The 26,824-nt window shown below is 40.4% G+C and overlaps 1 protein-coding gene across 1 annotated transcript in view; it reads right to left on the bottom strand.

Moving 5' to 3' along the window:
• C1H8orf34 (chromosome 1 C8orf34 homolog) overlaps positions 1 to 26,619 on the bottom strand; it is a 397,204-nt gene extending 370,585 nt beyond the window's left edge. The window contains exon 1 of the mRNA XM_030190169.1: positions 26,418 to 26,619. Coding sequence (XP_030046029.1) covers positions 26,418 to 26,486 — 69 coding nt within the window. The 5' untranslated portion in view covers positions 26,487 to 26,619. The remainder of the gene's footprint in view (positions 1 to 26,417) is intronic.
• Between the last annotated feature and the right edge of the window lie 205 nt (positions 26,620 to 26,824).

Genomic DNA, 26,824 nt, shown 5'->3' with positions numbered 1-26,824 from the left:
ATTGTTTGAATATTATTTACTGCTGTAATTGTCTATAGCTTATGTTTGAGTTGTTCTTGCTGTACACCACCTTGAGTGAATTATTTCAAAAGGTGGTAAACAATTCCAATAACTAAAATTGGTCTGGTACGGGAATTCCCTAGATATGCCAATCAAGCATTAGTTAAAGGTGACACTGAAACCTGTTAAGGATCACCACTCTTTGCATCGTATGTACAGACCTATTTCTTTACTGAATTTTTAAATTTAACTTTTGGCAAAAATTCTGGACAGGAATGGTCCACATGCTAAAATGACTCTTATCCAGTCAAGTGGAGTTTATGAAAGGTAGGCAGGCAGTTTGGAATGTACACAGGGTTATCACTGCCATTGAACTGTACAGAGCAGTGGATCCCAATGTTGTTGGCTAGCTTAGACACTGAGAAAACATTTGGCTGTGTGAATTGTGACTTTTTTATATATATTAAAAGGAATAAGGATTGGGAGGGTTCTTTGTAGATTTGATTCATAGACTATATTGGAAGCCAACTGCAGCAGTGATGGTTAATAAAACTAGGATGCAGCAGTTTGTTTTCCCCCCTTCCCCTCCTTTTTGTTCTCTATCTGGAACCACTTCTACAGGCAATCTGCCAACTGAAGATGGGAAAGGCAGAATTTAAAATTATGGCCTTCATAAGTACATAAGTATATAAATATTGCCATACTGGGAAAGACCAAAGGTCCATCGAGCCCAGCATCCTGTTTCCAAGAGTGGCCAATCCAGGTCACAAATACACGACAAGATCCCAAAAACGTACAAAACATTTTATTCTGCTTATCCCAGAAATAGTGGATTTTCCCCAAGTCCATTTAATAACAGTCTATGGACTTTTCCTTTAGGAAGCCGTCCAACCCTTTTTTAAACTCCGCTAAGCAAACCGCCTTTACCACATTCTCTGGCAACGAATCCCACAGTTTAATTACACATTGAGTGAAGAAAAATTTTCTCCGATTAGTTTTAAATTTACTACATTGTAGCTTCATCGTATGCCCCCTAGTCCTAGTATTTTTGGAAAGCGTGAACAGACGTTTCACATCTACCCGTTGAACTCCACTCATTATTTTATAGACCTCTATCATATCTCCCCTCAGCTGCCTTTTCTCCAAGCTGAAGAGCCCTAGCCGCTTTAGCCTTTCCTCATAGGGAACTCGTCCCATCCCCTTTATCATTTTCGTCGCCCTTCTCTGCACCTTTTCTAATTCCACTATATCTTTTTTGAGATGCAGCGACCAGAATCGAACACAATATTCGAGGTACGGTCGCACCATGGAGCGATACAAAGGCATTATAACATTCTCATTTTTGTTTTCCATTCCTTTCCTAATAATACCTAACATTCTATTTGCTTTCTTAGCCGCAGCTGCACAATGAGCAGAAGGTTTCAGCGTATCATCAACGACAACACCTAGATCCCTTTCTTGGTCCGTGACTCCTAACGTGGAACCTTGCATGACGTAGCTATAATTCGGGTTCCTCTTTCCCACATGCATCACTTTGCACTTGCTCACATTAAACGTCATCTGCCATTTAGACGCCCAGTATCCCAGTCTTGTAAGGTCCTCTTGTAATTTTTCACAATCCTCCCACGAGTTAACGACTTCGAATAACTTTGTGCCATCAGCAAATTTAATTACCTCACTAGTTACTCCCATCTCTAGGTCATTTATAAATATGTTAAAAAGCAGCGGTCCCATAATGGACCCCTGGGGAACCCCACTAACTACCCTTCTCCATTGAGAATACTGACCATTTAACCCTACTCTCTGTTTTCTTTTAACCAGTTTTTAATCCACAATAAAACACTACCTCCTATCCCATGACTCTCCAATTTCCTCTGGAGTCTTTGATGAGGTACTTTGTCAAATGCCTTTTGAAAATCCAGATAACCAATATCAACCGGCTCACCTTTATCCACGTTTGTTCACCCCTTCAAAGAAATGTAGTAGATTGGTGAGGCAAGATTTTCCTTCACTAAATCCATGTTGACTTTGTCTCATTAATCCATGCTTTTGAGCCTACTCTGTAATTTTGTTCTTAATAATCTCTACCATTTTGCCCGGCACCGACATCAGACTCACCGGTCTATAAATTTCCCGGATCTCCTCTGGAACCTTTTTTAAAAATCGGCGTTACATTGGCCACCCTCCAATCTTCCGGTACCACACTCAATTTTAAGGATAAGTTACATATTACTAACAGTAGCTTTGCAAGCTCATTTTTCAGTTCTATCAGTACTCTTTGTCCGAGAGCTCTGAATGTTTTTGCATGTTTTGTATATATTTGTGTTTTTGTATGTGTGTTGTGTGCACAAGTGTCTGCTGGAAGGTAATACACAGCCAGCAGGAGGTACTGCGAGAAATTTCCCCATCACGATTTTATTAGCTAATGGTAAAAACGTTACTGTTCAATTCTCTTTTGAGGAGAGAACCCATATATTAACATGAATCCTCAGTACTAGGACCAAGTACAATACCACCAATGACTCCTTCAGAGGGGGGCAAGGAAGTCATGCAGATGGAGGGGAAAAAGGGTATTTTGAATTTAGTTCATGATTTTTCAGTAGTACAGTATCTCAAGGCTGTTCAAACTACTAATCTACTCCTTCACTATACCAGATGTATTCTACATATTTACAAAGGTGGAAAGAAGACAACACGATAGCAAGTGTGGTTAAAAGATGAAGTGAAAGAGGATATTCAGCTAAAAGAATGTCTTTCAAAAGAAAAGAAAAAAAATAAAGAAAATAAGAAGCAACATGAGATGCAAAGCACTGATAAAGAAAGCTGAAAGTGAATATGAAGGGAAACTTGCCGAAGAGGCTAAAACTCACAGTAACAACTTTTTAAGGTACATCAGAAGCAGAAAGCCTGCAAAAGAGGCACTCGGGGAAGACAAGGCCATAGAAGAGAAACTGAATGAATTCTTTGTTTTGGTCTTTACGAAGGAAGATGCAAGAGATCCACCTGCATTGGAAATGGTTTTCAAGGATGAAAATGCAGAGAAACTAAAAGAAATCTCAGTGAACCTAGAAGACGTACTGAACTAACTCAACAAATTAAAAGGGTAGTAAATCACCTGGACCAGATGGCATATAACCCAAGCGTACTAGAAGTCAAGCATGAAATTGCTGATCTGCTGTTAGTAATATATATCCTGTCATTAAAAACATCTGTAGTACCTGAAGATTGGAGGGTGGAAAATGTAACACCAGTTATTAAAAAGGGTTCCGGGGTGATCCGGGAAACTATAGACTGGTAAGCCTGATGTTAGTGCCAACAGGTAAAATAGTGGAAACTATTAGAAATAATAAACTTATGGAACACATAAATAAACATGGTTTAATGGGACAGAGTCAGCACGGGTACAGCCGAGGGAAGTCTTGCCTCACCAATTTACTTCATTTCTTTGAAGGAGTAATTAAACATATGGGTAAAGATGAACCAGTTGATGTAGTGTATCTACATTTTCAGAACTTTTTGACAAAGTTCTTCATGAAAGACTCCTGAGAAAATAAGAGAGTCATGGAATAGGAGGCAATGTTCTTGTGTAGATAAGGAATTGGTTATTGGACAGAAAACAGAAGGTATGGTTAAATGGTCATTTTTCTCAATGGAGGGTGAATAGTGGAGTGCAGCAGAGATCAGTACTGGGACTGGTGCTGTTTAACATATTTATAAATCGTATGGAAATCAGAACGAGTGAGGTGATTACATTTGCAGATTACAAAACTATTCAAGATTGTTAAAACACATACAGACTGTGAAAAATTGCAGGAAGACCTTAGGAAAATGGAAGATTGGGCATCCAAATGGGAGATGAAGTTTACTGTGGACAAATGCAAATGATGCACATTGGAAAGAATAATACAAATCATAGTTACCTATTGCTAGGGTCCACATTGGAGGTTAGCACTCAAGAAAAAGATCTAGGTGTCCTTCTGCTCAGTGTGTTGTGGCAGCCAAAAAAGCAAACAGGGTTGGTGAATAAGACTGAAAATACTACAATGCCTCTCGACCGTGGTGTGACCTCACCTTGAGTACTGCATTCAGTTCTGGTCACCATATCTAAAAAAGATATAGTGCAATTAGAAAAGGTTCAAAGAAGAATGACCAAAATGATAAAGGGGATGGAACTCTTCTCATATGAGGAAAGGCCAAAGAGGTTAGGGTTCTTCAGCTTGGAAAAAAAGATGGATGAGGGGAGATATGACTGAGGTCTACAAAATCCTGAATGGTAAAGAACAAGCAGAAGTGAATCGATTTTTTTTTTTTTTTTTTTTTTTTTTTACTCGTTCCAAAAGACTAGGGGAAACAAAAGGAAGTTACATGGAAATACTTTTAAAACAAATAGTAGGAAATATTTTTTCACTCAATGAATAGTTCAGCTCTGGAACTTTTTGGCATAGGATGTATTAACAGCAGTTAGCGTATCTGGGTTTAAAAAAGGTTTGGACAAAGTTCCTGGAAGAAAAAAGTCAATAGACTGCAATTGAGAAAGACATGAGGAAGTTACTGGTTGCTCTGGGATTGGTAGCATGGAATAGTGCCACACTTTGGGTTTCTGCCAGGTACTTGTGACCTGGCTTGGCCACTGTTGGATACTGGGCTAGATGAACCATTGGTCTGACCCAGTATGGCTATTCTTATGTTGCTTCTTATGTAAGTATTCTATTAATAAACAAGTGTTAGATTATTTAAATTTAATAAAAAACACATTTTTAGTTGAAATTTGATATTTTCTTATTTTGAAAAGTGCAGGTAATGCATTCGTCTAACATTTTTCTTCATTGTTCATAGATTTAAAGAATTTTTGTATATCGGTCTCATGCATTACACATCAGTGGTCTCTAATTGTTCTCGTACCTCACACTTACATTATCGGCTTTTGTCTCATCTAGAATGTAAACTGCACTGAACCCTGGAAAGGGGATACTAGCTGTATACAAGAATTGATATGATATTTCTTTAAAGACAATTTTTACCTGTACATTTTTCAGTACTTCCTCAAGGAAGTATGATTTAATAGCTTTTATTTTTTTTAGGGTTGTCTGTGTCTCAAAATAAAAACATTTTTTTATTTTTATTCTTTCCAACCAAATAGAAGTTGAAAATAATTATACAAAAAGGGATCAAAAATGCCTGTCTATCCCTCTGGTTAGGGTAAAATGAAAATTTAGTAGAATAGGATGAAAAAAGAAAAACCTAGGAAAATGGACCAAATCATACTGGGGTAAATCTAGAACAATAATCCCTCCCCTCCACCTCCCAAATGACTTAATGCATTTCTAAAGGAGAAGGAGTTACAGCTTATGTAGCACAGAAAACTAACTGAATGGGATGAAACTTGGCACATGGGGAAAAAAACCAGTAAAAAGATACATTGAGGTCAATACTCAGCCAGTGGCACTGTTTTCCTGACTGCCACCAGTAATATACCTGGCCACATTCAGGCTCCAGCACTTAGGGGGTCTTTTACTAAAGTGTGCTAGCATTTTTGGCGTGCGCTAAATGCTAGAGATGCCAATGTATTCCTATGTGGGTCTCTAGCGTTTAGCACATGCCTATTTTTAGCGCAAGCTAAAAATGCTAACACACCTTAGTAAAAGACCCCCTAAATTTCCAGATTTCCAGAGTCAGCTAAACCATAGCCCATTAAGTTCGATATATAGCACTTATGCAGTCCTATTTGTGTGGTAATCTTTGCTAGTCAACGGTCGAATTTCCCCAAAATATCTGGTTTTGTTTCAGATACTAACTCAGAAATTTTATAAATGGCACTTAAAATTGTGAACGCAAATTTAAGCATGCACCTAATTTGTGCATGCAATTTAATTAATGAGCCAATCAGAGCTGATAATTGGGTGCTAATAATCACCAGCCCTAAATGGCTTTAACTGAAATGTACACACATATTTTTTAGTTGCACAGTTCCGAAAAGGGGGCACGGACATGAGAGGGTCATGGGCATTCTTAGAATTTATATACTCTGTTATAGAATAAGGGGAGATCCGCATCTGATACTTTTTAAGTAGCAGTTTAAATATGCAGCCTCAGAAATCTAATTTTTAAAAAAATACCAAACCTAACACTGCATACTAGACTATCTAGCTGCCAATTTAAACATATATTTTGCATCCACAGAAATCCCCATAACTTCTCCTCTAAGAATGGATGCAAAGCAGAAAAGGCATTTCCCCAGGAACTCATCACACACACAAAAAGTTGATTTTGGTGTACTCTCCATAAAAATATAGATCCTTTCCAGTACAAAGCATATTGTGACGTACTGTATCTAATACAAAGAGGCATTTTCGATATGACTTAGATTCATTTGGACGTTTTACAAAAATGTCCGAAAATCTGAACAGGAAAGAAGGTCATTTTCAACAACAACAAAAAAAGTCTCTCTTTTTTCCTTTTGAAAATACTGTTTGGAAAAACGTTTTGTGATTTGGACATTTTATTTTTTGGTCCATTTTCAAACAAAAAACGTCCAAATGCAATATGTCCCAAATTCACAATAGAGTGAAACCATTCACATGTTCTAAGTGTGGTAAAAGCTTTGGTTGTAATATAAATCTCAAAGTGCATCAGAGAGTTCACACAGGAGAGAAACCATTTGCATGAATAGAATGTGGTAAAAGCTTTGGTCAGAAGGTAAACCTCACAATACACCAGAGAATACACACAGGAGTAAAACCATTTACATGTTCTGAGTGTGGTAAAAGGGAAAGGGAAATGGGACTTGATATACCACCTTTCTGAGGTTTTTTGCAACTACATTCAAAGCAGTTTACATATATTCAGATACTTATTTTGTACCAGGGGCAATGGAGGGTTAAGTGACTTGCCCAGAGTCACAAGGAGCTGCAGTGGGAATCGAACTCAGTTCCCCAGGATCAAAGTCCACTGCACTAACCACTAGGCTACTCCTCCGCGCAAAGCTTTGGTTGGAAAGAAAGCCTCAAATGGCTTCAGAGAATCCACATAGGGATTAAACCATTTACATGCACTGAGAAGGTAAAAGCTTCAGTTGCATTGGGACAGATAATTAGGGAATGTACAATGTACACTCTTGCTATGAAGTATGGAAAAATAGCACTCTGGTATTTAGATATATGTAATGAGACCTCCTTTTCATCTATAGATCTGAATTCAAAGCCCAAATCTAATGATAAACAATAGGCACAAGGCTCAGATGTTATATAAAAAAATAGAAAGCTTGGCATCAGGTAGAATAGTGGAAAAGTGACATCCCAGGAAAGCAATAGGGCATCCTTGGGAGCACTGCAGTGGACTTTCTAAAATGTTCCCAGGTACACATCTGACCATTGCTCCCTTACCTTGTGTGCTGAGCCCCCCAAACCCACCCAAAACCCACTACCCCCAACTGTACACCACTACCATAGCCCTTACAGGTGAAGGAAGCACCAATATGTGGGTACAGTGGGTTTCGGGTGGGTTTTGGAGGGCTCACAGTTTCCTCCACAAGTGTAACAAGTAGGGGGAGGTAGAAGCCTGGGTCCACCTGTCGGAAGTGCACTGCACCACTACAAGACTACTCCAGGGACCTGCATGCTATTCTAATGGACCCGAGTATAACATCTGAGGCTGGCAAGTAATGTTTTTAATCACATTTTTGAGGGGTGGAAGGGGGTTAGTCACCACTGGTGGGGAGTAAGGGGAGGTGATCCCTGATTCCCTCCAGTGGTCATCTGGTCATTTGGGGCACCTTTTTGTGTGGAGTGGAGGAGTAGCCTAGTGGTTAGTGCAGTGAACTTTGATCCTAGGGTAGTGGGTTCAATTCCCACTGCAGCTATTTTTTATAAAAACAAGTCTAGCTCAAAACATCTAAGTTTTAGTCCTGGACGTTTTTGTTTTGTTCCATTATGGCTGAAAAACGTCTAAGTCTTAGGAACGCCCAAGTCCCGCCCCTGGTACACCCCCTTGAGATTTAGATGCACTTCTGACAGGCTTCAGAGAAAAACCTCTAAAAAGAGGTTTTGAAAATACTGATTTGGATGTTTTTGTGTGAAAAACGTATCACGCTTTTTCTAAATTTAGTCTTTGCTAATAACACTGCAACTTTTCCGATGATGATACTACTTTTTCCATCTTTGATTTATCATTACTGATTAATTGTTAAGACAACTGAATAGTTCCCATAGCTGTGGATACAATTATCAAATAAAGATGCGTCTTTCACAACTGCTTTATTTTACTTTAATTAGTTCTATATTTCTCTTCAAATATGCAGAAAAATGCAGACTGGATTTTGGCCCAGATAGGCATGTGGAGAGGCTTTTACAATTGTTCCTAGTGGAGATGAGCTTCATAAGCAGTATGGAGTACATTAAAGGCCAGTTACAATAATGTTCTCTCTCTTTTTTTGGGGGGGTCTGGAAAAGATACTTAATACATTGGGCAGCATGGTGACAGATGCATAGGCAAGCATTTTTAGCTTAGTTTAAGCTAATGTTACAGCATGGTGACAGATGCATAGGCAAGCATTTTTAGCTTAGTTTAAGCTAATGTTACAGCATGAACATATTCAATGCTTTTTATTTGCCTAATTATAGATACTTGATGATGCCAGAAGAGCCATTCTGCAAACCCCAAAAAGGATAACAAAAAAGTCATATATACTGTCAGCAGCTTTATGACAAGTCACAACTGTGTGCCATGGAAGCTATATAAATACTATTTGTGTATATTTCTTTTTTATCACTTTTCTGGTACCTCTGGAGTCATGTTTCAACACCACGGGAGTTGCTAAAGTTGGCAGAAAAGCGTCTACATCATGAATTAATCCCTGTTCTTATTACTGGAGCTCCAAACATTTACTGTCTTATCAGTTGATATGTGGTTGCACATAATGCAACCCTTATGAGTGATTGGAAAGTTATCATAACAGTGGCAGACGACAGTGATCAGCATGGAAAAATGTTCAGTTTTTTTCTCAGGTCATTCTCAGACCTTCTTCTGATTTGGTTCAAAATAAATAAAAAAAAAATCAAGCAAAAATAAAAAAAAAGGTTTGCACAAGCAAAATCAACTCTATAAGTGTAAATTAATAGGTAGATGAGCATTACATTTCTTTCAAGGACCACTACCAAACAATAAGAATGTTAACAAATGTGCATCCCTAGTAGACCAGTTTTGCCTCAACAACAAAAAGTGCTAGTTCTAAGATGTGACCCCCACCAGAGGGCAGCTTTGGCTGCTCTGGGAACAGTATTTCACTCAAGTCTTGTGCAGCCTTTTCCTTTATCTATAATATAACCATCACCCGGAGAAAAGATTTAAAGTACTGTCAAATACGAAAAGAGCCCCTGCACTAATGAAAGCTTAACTTCAACCTGCCAGTAGACTGGCAAGTGCAACAAATTCAGATTAGTGGTAACAAAGAAAAAGGTTAAAAATTGTACATACCCTCAAACAACGCTACATCTGTCATTTTTCATATACTGTTGGAAACAACAACCATGCCATTGTTGACCTAAGTAACCAGCAATTGTCACAGATTGATGTACAGTGTACTTTGCAAACAGCATGCGGTTAACTCAGAAAACACAGGCTAGGTCTAGTAAACCAGGACATTACAGGACTAAAATTTAAAACTCCTGTCTGATTTTCAAGGCCCTTAAAGGAAATAGCCCAGAGTACTTGAAGAACAAGATGACTCTCTACACACCTCCAAGGACACTAAGGTCCTCCCAAGGACTATCACTTACCACATCCTCTCCAAAAGACATTACACGATGTGATATCCGCAAGCGAGCCTTCTCTGGAGTAGTCCCCACACACACACACACACACTCTGAAATGCACTCCCTGAAAGGCTCCGCTTAACACAAGACTATCTCTACTTCAGGAAGCAGGTGAAAGCTTGGCTCTTCAACCAGGTCTTTAATGAGAAGAAGTAACTAACTTCTTAGTCTCACGCACACGGAGTGACAGGCTGAATATATCGCAGGACATGTTTATCCACTCCTACCCTAGCTGAGATAACATTTAATCATCTCTCTGACCTCATGTGCAACTTTCTTTAGTCACCTTACTTTATAACTCCTCTTACTCTCTTACGTAGCTTTATGTTCCATCTCTCTGGAGTGCCACGGCAAATCCCGACCTCCCTCCTGCCTGAACTGCTAATGCAGACAGCAGCGCAGCCGGTCCTCTGCCCCCAGAATTAGAAGTTGATGTCAGCAGGGGCAGCTGACCAGCAGAGCTGACAGCGCATACCTGAAGGCTGCTGTGTCCTAGTGCTTGTTTTTTATGTCGTGGCCACCGAGGACAGGGACTCGCAGTGGCGACTGCCAAGGAGGATGGATAAAAACAGGAGATGGGATATAGTCAAAAAGTTGAAGCCAATAGGTCAGTCTCTGTGCAAACCTATGAGCTGCTGCATCTGAGTTGTCATTCTTTATTGTTGGTAGCATTTTAAATTTAATCTCACTTATATCTTTAAACATGCTGGCTTGTGCAGCATACAGATTTACAAAGAGGAAGTATAATAACGGAATAACTTTTCATAGGTAGAGTACTAATTTGTAATTTGTTATAAATCGTAATCAGTATGTCATTTGGAGGGGCTGGTTATAGCACTGTTATATTTGTGCAAAGAAAAAGATGGAGACCTGTGTGGCCGGGGGGGGGGGGGAGGACCAGGGGGGTGCTGCAAAAAATTGCTTGGTCACGAAGGGTGCCATGAACTAAAACAGTTTGGGAACCACTGCCCTACACTGTTAATTAAATGTTCTATTACATATTGGGTTGACATTGTTAAGTAGTATACCACGCCATACTTTGTATTGTTATTTGAATACTTTTGCTGTAATTGTCTATTGTTTATGTTTTCTTACTGTACACCACCTTGAGTGAATTCTTTCAAGAAGGCAGTAAATAAATCCTAATAAATAACCCCACAGAGAAATAGCAGAAACTGTAGGGGAATTTTCAAACAGACCACTGAGATTCAAATTATGAGAGGTGATTCTGATCTGAAGTTAACGGGAAACGTTAGCCAATGTTGATACCGTTAGAACAGATTATTGTACCGCAAGTCATGCTATTTTAGCACAGAATCTCATTACATAAAATGGGACCGTGTGCGAAAAACAGCATGACTTGTGGTAACATAACCCACGTTAATGTTAGCCAAGTTGATATCTTCCCCCTTAAGCTATGCACATTTTCAAAGAGAAACTACCCATATTATATTCCCTTTGATAATCAACAAAAGTATTATGCTGAAGTGTGAAAATATTGTGCACAAGTGTCCCCTCCCCCCCCTCCCCACCAAGCTAAATAGAGAAACAATTTTTTAAAAAAGAAGACTGCCCCCAAAGTACAACACAAGAACAAAGGAATGCCAACCAGGGGAAACAATTTATTATAAATGATTTAAAAAAATAGGTAAGATACAAAGACTGATAAGTCCAAAATATCAAGAAGACAATAGATTTGACACAGTCCTGCATTTCAGCATGGCAAGCACCTGCCTAAGGAGTCACAGATAATCCAGTCTAGTTGACAATGGAAAAGTGTTAGCCAGTGAATGGCAATACAGGGATATCAGCAATAAGTTCCAAAACAAACTAAAAAAAATAAATAAAAAAGGGAAACCATCTGTTATGACCCAGTGTGACAAATGCATCTGAGTGTGACTAAATTTTGCTGGGAGGGGGGGTTGAGAGAAGATTTTGTGCCCACCTACTTTGGGTTCAGGCCCACCCAAAATTGGCAGTCTGGCTACGCCACTGAGTCAAAAGACACTGAATTAGGGTGCTCCAACTCTTTACTAACCTCAAGTGCATAACAGTTACAGTTTGTTTTTTTAGGTAGTCTTTCAGTCCTGAATTCGTACAGATTTGGCTAACATTCTAAGTGCCACTCTTCCTCTGTATCTGTGCTCCCTTTGTTATAAATCAGTTAATAGGATAACTGGATTTCTAGGTTATGGGGAATATTCTGACACCCAACGGGACAGGACTTAACAAGGATCTGGGTTTTCTAGCCCACTATAAACCATAGGTTGTATTTCACTGCTTATCACCCTCCCCTCCCCACAAGCATCCTGCTAGACTATGGAATGCTTTGAAGTCCCCATGCACATCTCCTACCCACCCTGCTAGACCATCTATGAGGGACTGTTATATACACTGTCAGCTAACACATTTGCTTATTTTTGATCTGATGAAGAAGGGCAACCTTCGAAAGCTAATCAAGAAATGTATTAAGTTATGTCCAATAAAAAAGGTATCATCTTATTTTCTTTTCCATGTTTTAATTTTGTTTGATTTCTATTGATTACCTTTAAGAGTGGACTAACACGGCTAACACACCTCTTTACTTAGGTTATGGGGCAAAACCAGCTGTCTCCAGAATATAGACTTTCAGGGTAAGGTCTCTCTGTGTCAGAGGTTAACTTATTCAGTTCTTGGGATCCACTTCCACACACAGATGTTTCCGGTTATGAACAATCTTATGCATAGTACCTCCTTTGCAGTCCTGCTCCGAGTGGGGCTTCGCAGTCCTGGTTCCATTGGATTGAGGGTCAGTATCCTGCTTCACTCCTGTGTTTCACATTTCAATTTTAATATACTCCAAAAAACAGAATATCTAAGTGGTTTACAATAAATAATAAAAAATCTGGAGTAAGAAATGAGATGGAACATAAGGAATCTAAGTTACAATCCAACTTTAATAAATGGGAAAATAGGAGGGGTTAATCAATACTAAGATACAATTGGAAGGGAGGAAGTATAGAAGAAATAAAAGAGCGAATGCTGTACAAGGGTTGTGCCAATGCAAACTAACAGATTTCAGCAGTAGAAGCAATAGAAGGGAACACTTATTGAAATAATGGTTTTAAGAAATGCTTTGACTTTCTTAGCGGTAGGTTCAGAATGTAGTTCTGGGGCAGGGTCATACCTCTGGGGCTATAACTCAAACAGTAAGAGCCAGCTGAGTGAGAGTGGAACTGGAGGGGAGTAGGAAGAACCAATAAGTTTTGTTGAGCAAAGCAAAAGGTATGATCTGGAACAAATGTTCAGAACTCTGCTGCACGTCTCATATTCCGCCAGAACCGATATACTCATATCACCCCTCTCCTCAAGTCACTTCACTGGCTTCCGATCAGATACCGCATTCAATTCAAGCTTCTCCTTCTTACCTACAAATGCACTCAGTCTGCTGCCCCTCACTATCTTTCTACCCTCATCTCCCCTTACGTTCCCGCCCGTAACCTCCGTTCACAGGATAAATCCCTCCTCTCAGTACCCTTCTCCACCACCGCCAACTCCAGGCTCCGCTCATTCTGCCTTGCCTCACCCTATGCTTGGAACAACCTTCCTGAGCCCTTACGCCAAGCGCCCTCCCTGCCCGTCTTCAAGTCTTTGCTTAAAGCCCACCTCTTCAATGCTGCATTCGGCACCTAACCCTTACCGTTCAGTGAATCCAGACTGCCCCAATTTGACTGCCCCTATCGGACCGACCATTCACTTGTCTTTTAGATTGTAAGCTCTTTGAGCAGGGACTGTCTCTCTTTGTTAAATTGTACAGTGCTGCGTAACCCTAGTAGCGCTCTAGAAATGTTAAGTAGTAGTAGTAAATTCAGTAAATGGGGCCTAAATTTGTGTGCTGGAAAAAAAAAAGTGCACCAACAGTGTTCTTGAGTTGGGTGCCGTTTATAGAATAGCACGAAGCACCAGCATCCATGCCCAACTTTGGACATCAGGATTTACACCAACTGAAACCTGGTGTAAATCCTTGTGTGTAAATTAGGCGCAAAATCCCCAAAACCTATAATACTGCGTGCATCTTTAGTGAATGCCCCTGACCCGCTTGTGCCCCTCCCATGGTCACACCCCTAAAATAATTTCCATGTGCATCTTTATAGTACAGTGCTTAGCAAGATGCATGCTTAGATCTACATTGTTGCCAATTAGCACCCAACTGACACTAATTGGCTTGTTATTCAAGTTGTACGTGCAAACTAGGCATGTGCCCAAATTCATGCGCTCAATTTGAGCACCATTTATAGAATCTGGAGGACAGTGTAAAAAAAAAAAAACTATATAGAAAAGGTCATAAGCCAGTATGAATGGTCTGGTGAACCATGAACAGACGGACCTTACGAGACTGGGAGACTGGGCGGCTAAATGGCAGATGATGTTTAATGTGAACAAGTGCAAGGTGATGCATGTGGGAAAAAAGAACTCGAATTATAGCTACGTCATGCAAGGTTCCATGTTAGGAGTTACAGACCAAGAAAGGGATCTGGGTGTCATCGTTGATAATACACTGAAACCTTCTGCTCAGTGTGTTGCTGCGGCTAGGAAAGCGAATAGAATGTTGGGTATTATTAGGAAAGGTATGGAGAACAGATCTGAGGATGTTATATTGCCATTGTATTGCTCCATGGTGCGACCGCACCTTGAGTATTGTGTTCAATTCTGGTTGCCGCATCTCAAGAAAGATATAGTAGAACTGGAAAAGGTGCAGCGAAGGGCGACAAAAATGATAGCGGGGATGAGACGACTTCCCTCTGAGGAAAGACTAAGGAGGCTAGGGCTTTTCAGCTTGGAGAAGAGACGGCTGAGGGGAAGACATGATAGAGGTATATAAAATAATGAGTGGAGTGTTCACGCTTTCCAAAAATACCAGGACTAGGGGGCATGCAATGAAACTACAGTGTAGTAAATTTAAAATAAATAGGAGAAAATGTTTCTTCGCCCAACGCATAATTAAACTCTGGAATTCGTTGTCGGAGAACATAGTGAAGGCGGTTAGCTTGGCAGAGTTTAAAAAGAGGTTGGACCGTTTCCTAAAGGACAAGTCCATAGACCGCTAAATGGACTTGGGAAAAATCCACAATTTCGGTAATAACTTGTATAAAATGTTTGTACGTTTGGGTAGCTTGCCGGGTGCCCTTGACCTGGATTGGCCGCTGTTGGGGACAGGATGCTGGGCTCGATGGACCTTTGGTCTTTTCCCAGTATGGCATTACTTATGTACTTATAAGAAACATCAGAAGTAGCCTGTAAAGTATGTGATGGGAGAGTGAATAACAAATAGATATCATCTGCACAGATGTAAAAAGTAATCCCAAGAGACTGTATAAAAAGAATTAGGGGCGCGAGAAAGATAAACAGAACTGAACCTTGGAGTATGCCACATGAGTGTTCATGACTCCTGGAAAATGATCCAGCTCAGCAAACGTGGGCGAAAAGTTTTTCCAGTGTAGTGAGCGAGCAAACATTCAGTAAGCCAATATTTAATGGGATAAATATAGAGATGGAAACTGTGTAAAGCCACATGGGATATTAACCAAAGCTGAGCATCTTACCTTATGAAAGAAACAATTGTTTACTGAAGATAGGAGGCAGCAGCACTGTATCACTGGGATGGCTGAGAGTGGGTCTAGGCTTGAAGTAGCAGGTTAAGAAACACGGTAATGGAAAGAGTAACAAATAAGGTGCACAAAGGAGAATGACATGCTTCTTTGTTGCACGCCGGTAGCATGCACTGGGGAGAGAACAGCAGGAATATAAAAGAAGGAAACATGATGGTTGCCTATGGTAAAGATGGGCTTAAAATTGCATTTGTGGCTTAAGTACAGCTGCTGATACAGAGGGAGCCAGAGCAACAATAATAAATAACAGATGGAAACATGGGTGAGTGGGTGGGGCTTAATCCTGCATTCATGGGCCAAGTATAGGAGTAGATACAGAAGGAATGGAGCAGCGTCTAGTATAGATGGCAGGTGAGCTAGGCTTAAACAGCAGGCAGAGGAGTGGATAACCTCTGACCTGTCACATTAAGTTCACATGGGACACAAACTAAAAGTACAACGTGGTGCGACGTCAGACTCCGAATCAACAGCGTACAGCATGGCCACGGACGGAGGAGGACGACGAACAAGAACTTTGAAGACCTCGGCGGCTGGCGGGGGTTGGGGTCCCCCCGCCAGCAAAGGTAAACAACGTCAGCGGAGGAGGGCTGGCAGCGGGAGCGGAGGTGGAGAGAGTCGGTGGCAGGGGGGGCTCTTGCAATGGCGGGGGGGGTCAGTGGTGCCGGGGGGGGGGGGGCTAAAATGTGCCCCCTCGCTCTGGCCCTGACCCCCCTACTGCCAGAGTCCAGATACGCCCCTGGTGTGTGGCGCATGTGCACATGAGTTCCACAGAAAGCACAGCTCTTATGCACATGCCTAGGCAAGACCGGAAATGCAAGCACACATTGGTGCTGTTCTTCTGCACCCTTAATTATAAGCTTTTCAAAACTGTTTTTCACTCGACAAGCTTATCTTTAAGTGCAGAAGAATGGCGCCAATATGTGCTTGAACTTTTCATTTTGCTCGGACTCGCACAAGTTTCGCTCCATCAGTGTTTATATGCTGCGTGAGTTTCCTTCAGCTTCTAAAAAAAGACGACAAAACCTTCAATAAGAACATAAGGGTAGCCATACTGAGTCAGACCAATGGTCTATCTAGCCCAGTATCCTGTTTCCAACAGTGACCAGATCACAAATACCTGGCAGAAACCCAAATCGTGGCAATATTCCATGCTACCAAGGGGCAAGCAGCAGCTACCCCCATGTCCAACTGAATAGTAGTCTATGGACTTTTCCCTCCAGGAACTTGTCTGAACGTTTGCTTTGCTTCTGTCTTTACAGAAGATGTAAGAGATCTGCCTATACTGGAAAAGGTATTCAAGCATAATGATGCGGAGAAACTGAAAGAAAGAAATCTCGGAAAACCTGGAAGATGTACTGAGCCAAATTGACAAATTAAACAGTAGTAAATCACCTGGACCGGATTGCATACATCCAAGGGTACTCAAAGAACTCAAGCATGAAATTGCTGATCTTCTGTTAATAATATGTAACCTGAACTTAAAATCGTCTGTAGTACCTGAAAATTGGAGGGTGGCCAATGTGACGCCAATTTTTTAAAAGGGTTCTAGGGGTGATCCAGGAAATTATAGACCGGTAAGCCTGATGTTGGTGCTGGGCAAAATAGTGGAAACTGTTATAAAGAATAAAATTACAGACCGGTAAGCCTGATGTTGGTGCTGGGCAAAATAGTGGAAACTGTTATAAAGAATAAAATTACAGAACATATGGACAAACGTGGTTTAATAGGACAGAGTCAGCATGGGTTCAGCCGAGGGAAGTCTTGCCTCACCAATTTGCTTCATTTCTTTGAAGGCGTGAATAACATGTGGATAAAGGTAAGCCAGTGAGCCAGTTGAAGTAGTGTATCTAGATTTTCAGAAAGCTTTTGATAAAGTTCCTCATGAGAGACTCCTGAGAAAATTAGAGTCATGGGATAGGAGGCAAGGTTCTGGTATGGATTAGGATTTGGTTAGTGGACAGAAAACAGAGGGTAGGGTTAAATGGTCATTTCTCTCAATAGGGGAGGGTGAATTATTAGGAAAGGGATGGTAAATAAGACCAAAAATACTATAATGCCTTTGTATCGCTCCATGGTGCGTCCACACCTTGAATACTGTGTTCAGTTCTGGTCGCCGTTATCTCAAAAAAAAGATATAACGGAATTAGAAAAGGTTCAAAGAAGAGCGACCAAAATGATAAAGGGGATGAACTCCTTTCGTATGAGGAAAGGCTAAAGAGGTTAGGGCTCTTCAGCTTGGGAAAAGAAATGGACGAGGGGAAATATGACTGAAGTCTATAAAATGCCGCAGGGATCTGTACTGGGACCAGTACTATTTAACATTTTTATAAATGATATGCAAATTGGAACGACGAGCTAGGTGATCAAATTTGCAGATGATACAAAACTATTCAAGGTTGTTAAAACACGTGCGGACTGTGAAATATTGCAGAAAGACCTTAGGACATTGGAAGATTGGGCATCCAAATGGCAGATAAATTTAATTTTGACAAATAAAGGTGAAGCACATTGGAAAAAATAATCCGAATCATAATTACCTGATACTAGGGTCTACCTTGGAGGTCAACACTCAAGAAAGAGATCTGGGTGTCATTGCAGATAATGCGTTGAAATCTTCTGCTCAGTGTGCAGTGGCGGATGCAAGGAATTATTAGGAAAGGGATGGTAAATAAGACCAAAAATACTATAATGCCTTTGTATCGCTCCATGGTGCGTCCACACCTTGAATACTGTGTTCAGTTCTGGTCGCCGTTATCTCAAAAAAAAGATATAACGGAATTAGAAAAGGTTCAAAGAAGAGCGACCAAAATGATAAAGGGGATGAACTCCTTTCGTATGAGGAAAGGCTAAAGAGGTTAGGGCTCTTCAGCTTGGGAAAAGAAATGGACGAGGGGAAATATGACTGAAGTCTATAAAATGCCGCAGGGATCTGTACTGGGACCAGTACTATTTAACATTTTTATAAATGATATGCAAATTGGAACGACGAGCTAGGTGATCAAATTTGCAGATGATACAAAACTATTCAAGGTTGTTAAAACACGTGCGGACTGTGAAATATTGCAGAAAGACCTTAGGACATTGGAAGATTGGGCATCCAAATGGCAGATAAATTTAATTTTGACAAATAAAGGTGAAGCACATTGGAAAAAATAATCCGAATCATAATTACCTGATACTAGGGTCTACCTTGGAGGTCAACACTCAAGAAAGAGATCTGGGTGTCATTGCAGATAATGCGTTGAAATCTTCTGCTCAGTGTGCAGTGGCGGATGCAAGGAATTATTAGGAAAGGGATGGTAAATAAGACCAAAAATACTATAATGCCTTTGTATCGCTCCATGGTGCGTCCACACCTTGAATACTGTGTTCAGTTCTGGTCGCCGTTATCTCAAAAAAAAGATATAACGGAATTAGAAAAGGTTCAAAGAAGAGCGACCAAAATGATAAAGGGGATGAACTCCTTTCGTATGAGGAAAGGCTAAAGAGGTTAGGGCTCTTCAGCTTGGGAAAAGAAATGGACGAGGGGAAATATGACTGAAGTCTATAAAATCCTGAGTGGTATAGAACAAATAGAATTTTTTACTTGTTCCAAAAGTACAAAGATTAGGGGACACTCGAGGAAGTTACATGGAAATAATATTAAAACAAATAGGAGGAAATATTTTTTCACTCAATGAATAGTTAAGCTCTGGAACTCTTTGCCAGAATCAAACTCCTCACAGCTGAAATCACTACTATCACCACCACCACCACCACCACCACCATACATACTCACCAGGGTGACTTATAATTGGCAGACAGTACAACTGCAGTCATCCCTGAAGGGGAATGCTGGAACCAGATACTATGCACCTTCTCTCTGTACTAACTTGGTATTGTCCTGGGTGCAGGAACATACAGAACTAGTGAGGGCCCTTGCACGTGTGTAAATGTCCAGTATGCCTAGTTTTAAATATGTATGTCTGAACTGAAGTAAAACCGAGCTTCTCTTGGTCCATAAGTGGATACATACCTGATATCAAAATCTGTTTTGGGAAGTACAAACTCCCCCTCAAATCATAAAGTCAGGAACCTTGGAATATAGTTAGATTCAACACATTCTGATTCCACAAATCCAAGACTAATAGAAGGTTGCAAGCGACGTGACCACATCACACCATTTTTGCTAAAGCTTCGCTGGCTACCAGTACAATACAGGACTAAATTTAAAACTTTATGTCCGATCTTCAAGGCCCTTAAAGGAAATGGCTCCAAGTACCTGAAGAACACAATGATCATTTACACACCTCTAAGGACATTAAGGTCCTCTCAAAGACTATCAGAAACCACAACCTCTCCAAAAGACATTACACAATGTAATACCCGCAAGCAAGCTTTCTCTGGAATAGCCCCCACACTCTGGAATGCACTCCCTGAAATGCTCTGCTTAACACAAGACTCTCTCTACTTCAAGAAACAGGTGAAAGCTTGGCTCTTCAACCAGTCCTTTAATGGAAGAAGTAACTAACATGGATTTGGTGAAGGGAAATCTAGCCTCAGCAATCTATTACATTTCTTTGAAGGGGTGAACAAACATGTGGATAAAGGTAGGTGAGACAGTAGATATTGTGTATCTGGATTTTCAAAAGGCATTTGACAAAGTACCTCATGAAAGACTCCAGAGGGGGGATAGGAGATAGTGTTCTATTGTGGATTAGAAACTGGTTAACAGATAAACAGAGAGAAGGGTTAAATGGTTAGTACTCTCAATGGAGAAGAGTAGTAGGGTTCCCCAGGAGTCTGTGCTGAGACCGCTGCTTTTTAAACATATTTAGAAATGATCTAGAGATGGGAGTAAATAATGAGGTATTTAAATTTGCTGATGACACAAAGTTATTCAAATGTGTTAAACAATAAGAAGATTGTGAAAAATTATAAGAGGACCTTATGAGACTGGGAGACTGAGCATCCAAATAGCAGGTGACGTTTAATGTGAGCAAGTGCAAAGTGATGTATTTGGGAAAGAGGAACCCGAATTATAGCTACATAATGCAAGGTTCCACATTAGGAGTTACCAACCAGGAAATGGATCTAGGCATCATCATTGATGATACGTTGAAACCCTCTGCTCAGTGTGCAGTGGCAGCTAAGAAACCAAATAGAATGTTAGGTATTAGGAAAGGAATGGAAAACAAAAAGGAGGACAATATAATGCCTTTTTATTGCTCCACGGTGTGACTGCACCTTGAATATTGTGTGTAATTCTGGTCACTGCATCTCAAAAAATATAGTGGAATTAGAAAAGGTACAGAGAAGAGCAAATAAAATGATAACGGGGATGGGACAACTTCCCTATGAGGAAAGGCTAAAGCAGCTAGGGCTCTTCAGCTTGGAGAAAAGATGGCTGAGGGGAGATATGATAGAGGTCTATAAAACAACGTGTGGAATGGAATGGGTAGACATGAATCACTTGTTTACTCTTTCCAAAAATACAAGGACTAGGGGGCACCAATGAAGCTACAAAGTAGTAAATTTAAAATGAATCAGAGAAAATATTTCTTCACTCAACATGTAATTAAACTCTGGAATTCGTTGCCAGAGAATGTAGTTAAAGCAGTTACCTTAGTGGGGTTTAAAAAAAGGTTTGGATAGCTTCCTAAATGAAAAAAGTCCATAAGCCATTATTAAAATGAACTTGGGGAAAATCCACTGCATATTGTATATAATATGTAAGCCACATTGAACCTGCTATGAGTGGGAAAGCGCGGGGTACAAATGTAACAAAAAATTAAAAAAATATATATTTCTAGTATAAGCAGCACAAAATATATTGTATGGTTTTGGGATCTTGCCAGGTACTTGTAACCCAGACTGGCCACTGTTGGAAACAGGATACTGGACTCGATGGGCCTTTGGTCTGTCCCAGTATGGCAATACATTCTGTTTGTCTCACTCACACACACGAGTGATACGGGCTGCACATACTGCAGCAGGACATGTTTATCCACTCCTACCCTAGCTGAGATAACATTTAACCATCTCTCTGACCTCATGTGCACCTTTCTTAAAATTAGTCATCTTACTTTCTATCTATATGTTCCATCTTTGCTTATACCTACAGTCAATTAAAACATTCTATTACGTACTTTGTTTATATTATAAGTATACTATGCCATATTTTGTAGTTTTTTGACTGTTTTTACTACTGTAATTGTCTATTGCTCATGTTTGATTTATTCTTACTGTACACCGCCTTGAGTGAATTCCTTTAAAAAGGCAGTAAATAAATCCTAATACATAAAATAAATATTAAAACCCATAAACAGATCAGATAGAATATCTGTAGTAAAATAAGTCGTCATTTACATTGACTCAATGGGTCAAGGGGTAAAACTGCAACTTAATAAGTTAAACTTTATTGAACTGCTGAATGAAAAGAACTTACTGAAAACACACAAAGCTTACACCCAGGATCATTTAGCAATATCTTTAGATCATCAGCTTCGTCTGGGCAGTCCTTTAATGAAATTTTGGGAACCCTACTGGAAGCTGTTTCCAGAAGATACTATATCCCATCAGTATTATGTCAATAGTACTGGCAGGTTTTAGACTGAAGGGTAATGTAAAATTTTTAAAAAATGGATAAAAGACTTTCAGGAGCCCTTTTACTAAGTGCAGTAACATTTGTGCTTAGTGCATTGAGACTTTCCCACATGCTAAGATTGCAGTACTTAAGTGTCTTTTTTTTTTTTCAGGACCTGCGCTAATGTTCACATTAACATGCAAGACCTGCAAAATAAATAACCCAGGGGGCACTTACTCCTAAGTGCTTCCATGTTAACCTTGCATTATCCAGTTAGCACACACTAATCATATCATGCTAGTCGGATAACAAAAGGATGCCCACTCTCCACCCAATACATGCCCGCTCAAAGAAAAAACAAACAAAAAAAACCACACACACATAACATGTTGGCAGCTGGACAAGCACTCTGAAATAGCTCCTTCTTTTTTTCTAAGTTTACCTTTAATGTTTTAGGATTCAGTGTAGAGATCGCCACCACTCAGCAAGCCCAGCAATACGCCAGGGGCTGATGGGGGGGGGGGGCTACTTGCTACTGGGCGGACTGCAGAATTTGAGGAGCAGTAGCAGTGGTGATGTATTAGGTCAGAGAGGCAGACACCACATTTAGTTTCAATAGCGCTACCGAGCTGCCTTTGGTCACTTTAATTCCCATGCAGCCAGTCAGCAAGAGAAGTACTTAATCTCTTCCTGCTGCCATAGGGCCAAATTTCATAGAAAAATTTAGGTAGATGAAGACCATACGGCCTATCCAGTCTACCCATCCATGCCATCTACTCTCCCTATCACTTCCTTAGAGATCCTAAGCACTTGTCCCAAGCCCTCTTGAATTCAGATACTGTTTTCGTCTCCACCACTCGCTCCCACTGGGAGGCTGTTCCATTAATTCACCACCCTTTCAGTGAAGAAGTATTTCTTCAGTTTACTTCTGAGTCTATCCCCTTTCACCTTCACCCTATGCTTTCCTTGTTCCATAGACTCGTCTACTGTGCACTTATGCCACGTAGGTATTTAAATGTCTATCATATCTCCCCTCTCCCACCTTTCTTCCAAAGTATACATATTGAGATCTTTACGTCTGTCCCCATATGCTTTATGACAAAGACCACCGACCATTTTAGTAGCTGCCCTCTGGACCAGCTCCATCCTTTTTGTATCTTTTGAAGGTATGGTCTCCAGAGTTGTACACAATATTTTAAATGAGGTCTCACCAGTTTTATACAGGGGCATCATCACTTTTTTTTTCTACTAACCATTTTCTCCCTATGCACCCAAGTATCCTTCTAGCTTTTGCCATCACATTTTCTACCTGTTTGGCCACCTTAAGGTCATCACATATGATCAAACCCAAGTCCCACTCCTAAAGGTTTTCAACACCTAAACTGTACTGTTCTGTCAAGTTTTTGCAGCCCAAATGCATGTCTAAGCATTTTGTTTTCTTTTTAGCATTAAATCTTAGCAGCCAAATTCCAGACCATTCCTCTAGCTTTGCTAAGTCCTTCCTCGTGTTATCTACACCATCAGGGGCATCTACTCTATTGCACATTTTGGTATCGTCCACAGAAGCAACTTAATTTGCTGCAGTTAAAGCAAAAACACTTCTCCCACTGACCTGCCACATACAGAATTAAATGGATCAGAGGCAGTATGTCAGCACTACTAAAAGTACACATGCCCCAGACTAAAAGGATGTATTTGAAGAATGGAGATTGAGATGGAGGATTCAGAAGAGCAGCCTCCTATCCCCACTGCACTCCTGACAGCTACCTCAAATACTCTCCCCAGATCACTTCCCCAGAAATCCTCCTCCCAAACACACACACAATATCTGCTGTTCACCTGACACCTCTCTCATAGGTCCCTGACACACATACCCATCCTGCCTCAGACATCTCTGTATACATAATCCTTCGTGCTGCCCCCCCCCCCCCCATTTCCAAATCTTGACCACAGAACCCTGCTCCACACATCCTATATGTACTCTCCCACTCTATACACCTCAAAAGTATCCCCAAACATACATGCTCCTGCTCTAGACACCCAGACACACACAGTATTCCCATCTTCATCATGCACCCCAACACAATCTGCCTTGGCACCCCTCAATTTTTCTGCATACCTTGACACCCATTCATCACTCACTGACTGGAGCTTTAAGTGAGCACCCCTCCCCCCTCAGTACCTTAGACAATATGGTGTAATTGGAACCCATTAAATCCCAGCTACACCACAGGGTTGAGTGTTTTGCTATTCTCTTTGCTGACCAACTCTCCAAGTTTAAATCATTTGTTCTGTTTTTAGAGGGGAAGGGATCCCCTTATTTTGATTCTCTTTTCTCTCATGAATCAAGAACAAGGCTGATGAGTACTTTATATTCCCGGATATACTTTTCTCCCCAGGATTTGTTTTACACTTCCTGTATCTTTTACAGGAACGCCTTTACTCCAGGGAGCTCTGTTTGTTGTTGGTTCCTGTAGCGCCCCCTAGGTTTCAGTGCTGTTTCGTTTCAAAAACAATAACAAAACTTGCTATTGGTCACAGCACTGGGGGTAAGATAGTTCCCCTGAAACGAAGCACACTTCCATCCTTGTCACTACTGCCGCTAAAAATATCAACCAGTATTGATTTGAGACCTCCACGCAGGCAACAGGCAATAAAAGGCTTCCACAGGCTTTATAGGTATATTTCAAGTTTTTATTGCACATAAACGTTTTTTAAAAATAAATATCCTAAACAGTTTTAAAATAGTGAGCTAATACCATTAGCTAAAGTGCATTTTTACATCAACACACCAGATCACACCCTTCCTATCTCAGACATCCTGAAAATCCTCGGCGTTACATTGGACCGTAACTTTAACACTAGAGATCCAAGTGGCATCCACAACAAAGAAAATGTTCCACTCACTGTGGAAACTCAAACGCGTGAAGCAATTCTTCCAGAGGGAAACATTCCGCAACCTGATACAATTAATGGTACTAAGCCACTTAGACTACTGCAATGGAATTTATGCGGGATGTAAAGAACAAACCCTAAAGAAACTTCAGACCGCCCAAAGCACTGCAGCTAGGCTTATATTTGGCAAAACGCAATTTGAAAGCGCAAAACCCCTCCATGAAAACCTACACTGGCTGCCAATCAAAGAACGCATCGCCTTCAAAATCTGCACCATGGTTCACAAAATCATCGACTGAGAAGCCCCGAGCTACATGACAGACTTGGTCGACTTACCAATTAAAAATACATCCATATCAACACGAACTTATCTGAATCTGCACTATCCGAGCTGCAAAGGACTTAAATACAAATCAACTTAATCCAGTTTTTCCTACAATTACTCCTTCAATTATTATGTTAGGTTCTGTGCTATTCCAAGATCAACTGGATGTTTCCCAACAAAAATTACTGAACATTTTAGTGGTTGCTGTGCTAAAACTGGTTCTTATGCCTTGGAAAGATAATTCTAATCTCAATCCTACTTTTTGGTGGCATTCAATATTACAGATTCATAAATTTGAAACCTCTGTTGCAGACAAAACGGGTGAGATGTTTTACTACTAAAACTTAAGCCTCATGTGGATAGTTATCTGAAATCTTATAAAATTTTAGGTAATTTTTTTTCTCTTTTTTGTTTGAATTCTGTGTTACAGTTGATGTCATTACTTGATGTTATTGATTGATAAATTGTTTTGTCTTTTTCTAAAACCAATAAAATTCTTGGACTTTAAAAAAAAAGCCATGAACCCCTTACATTCTCATGCCTCTAGTGTAGCACCTAGTATCTCGGGGAGGGGAACTAATAAAGGCACGTCAAGTCTTAATTATTTTATGGTAATATAAAACAGGCTGGGAAGTGCTGAGTGGAACTTCTGGGAGGCTTTTCTCGCTCAAAGCCTGGAGTCAGCTCACCTGGGTGCTCCCCACGCCTCCAGCCCTCTCCCTGGCAACGGGCACAACGCTGGCGAGTCAGCACTTTCACGCACACAGCACGACCTCCTCTACTGTACCTGGCACTTCATTTGTAATTCTACATTGTAGTTTCTGTCTGTGACTTCCCCTAAGCGGAATGCCTTTTTTAAACTTAAAAATAATAAAAAAAATAATAATAATTTAAAAAAAATGAATAGTATAGCCCTAGAGAAACCAAGTCACGATTTGCACGTACGGTACACAGGAATAGTTTCACATATTTAAATATAGAGTAGGCTACAGTCAGAGATTATCCATCTTAAAGTATCTTCCTCTGCAGATCAAACATTTTTATAATATCTGCATGCAGATGCTCAGAATGCTCTATAGATTTTCATGTTTATTTCCAGATTATGAATTTTCACTTACTTAAGCAAAGAAGTCAGCGTCTTTTCACCACCAGCAACAAGACAAATCCCTGCTTACCTCGAAGAGGGGACCTATCTTATTCTTCTCCAGGTAGGCTTGAATTCTGGTTTGTCGATGAGCCGCCATCAGGAATCCCAGCCTCGTGCCGGTGCCTAGTTGCCTCCAGCCAAAGCCACACAGGCTGAATCTCTGTCTTGTCAAAGCCGGTGATCACTGATGAAAGGAATTAAAGTCCCATGAAAGATGTGAACGAGACGCAAAAATGCAGCTGAAGACAGATTTTACCATTAAAAAAAAAAAAAAAGAAGCCTCTCTCTCTTATAAAGGAACGCCCTAGGCTTTGTTTGTTGGGTAGTAACAGTAATTGTGACTAAGACGCCCTGAGGAAAGCAGTGTATAGTGCAGGGCCACTGAATGGCTAATTAACTGGCTTGCTCTCTCTTTGGGTTACAGGAAAAGCAGAC

Source organism: Microcaecilia unicolor, chromosome 1 (genome assembly GCF_901765095.1).
Source record: "Microcaecilia unicolor chromosome 1, aMicUni1.1, whole genome shotgun sequence".
In the NCBI taxonomy this organism is placed as follows: Eukaryota; Metazoa; Chordata; class Amphibia; order Gymnophiona; family Siphonopidae; genus Microcaecilia; species Microcaecilia unicolor.
Note: the sequence above shows the minus strand (reverse complement) of the source record. Positions and strands in the feature narration are given on the sequence as shown.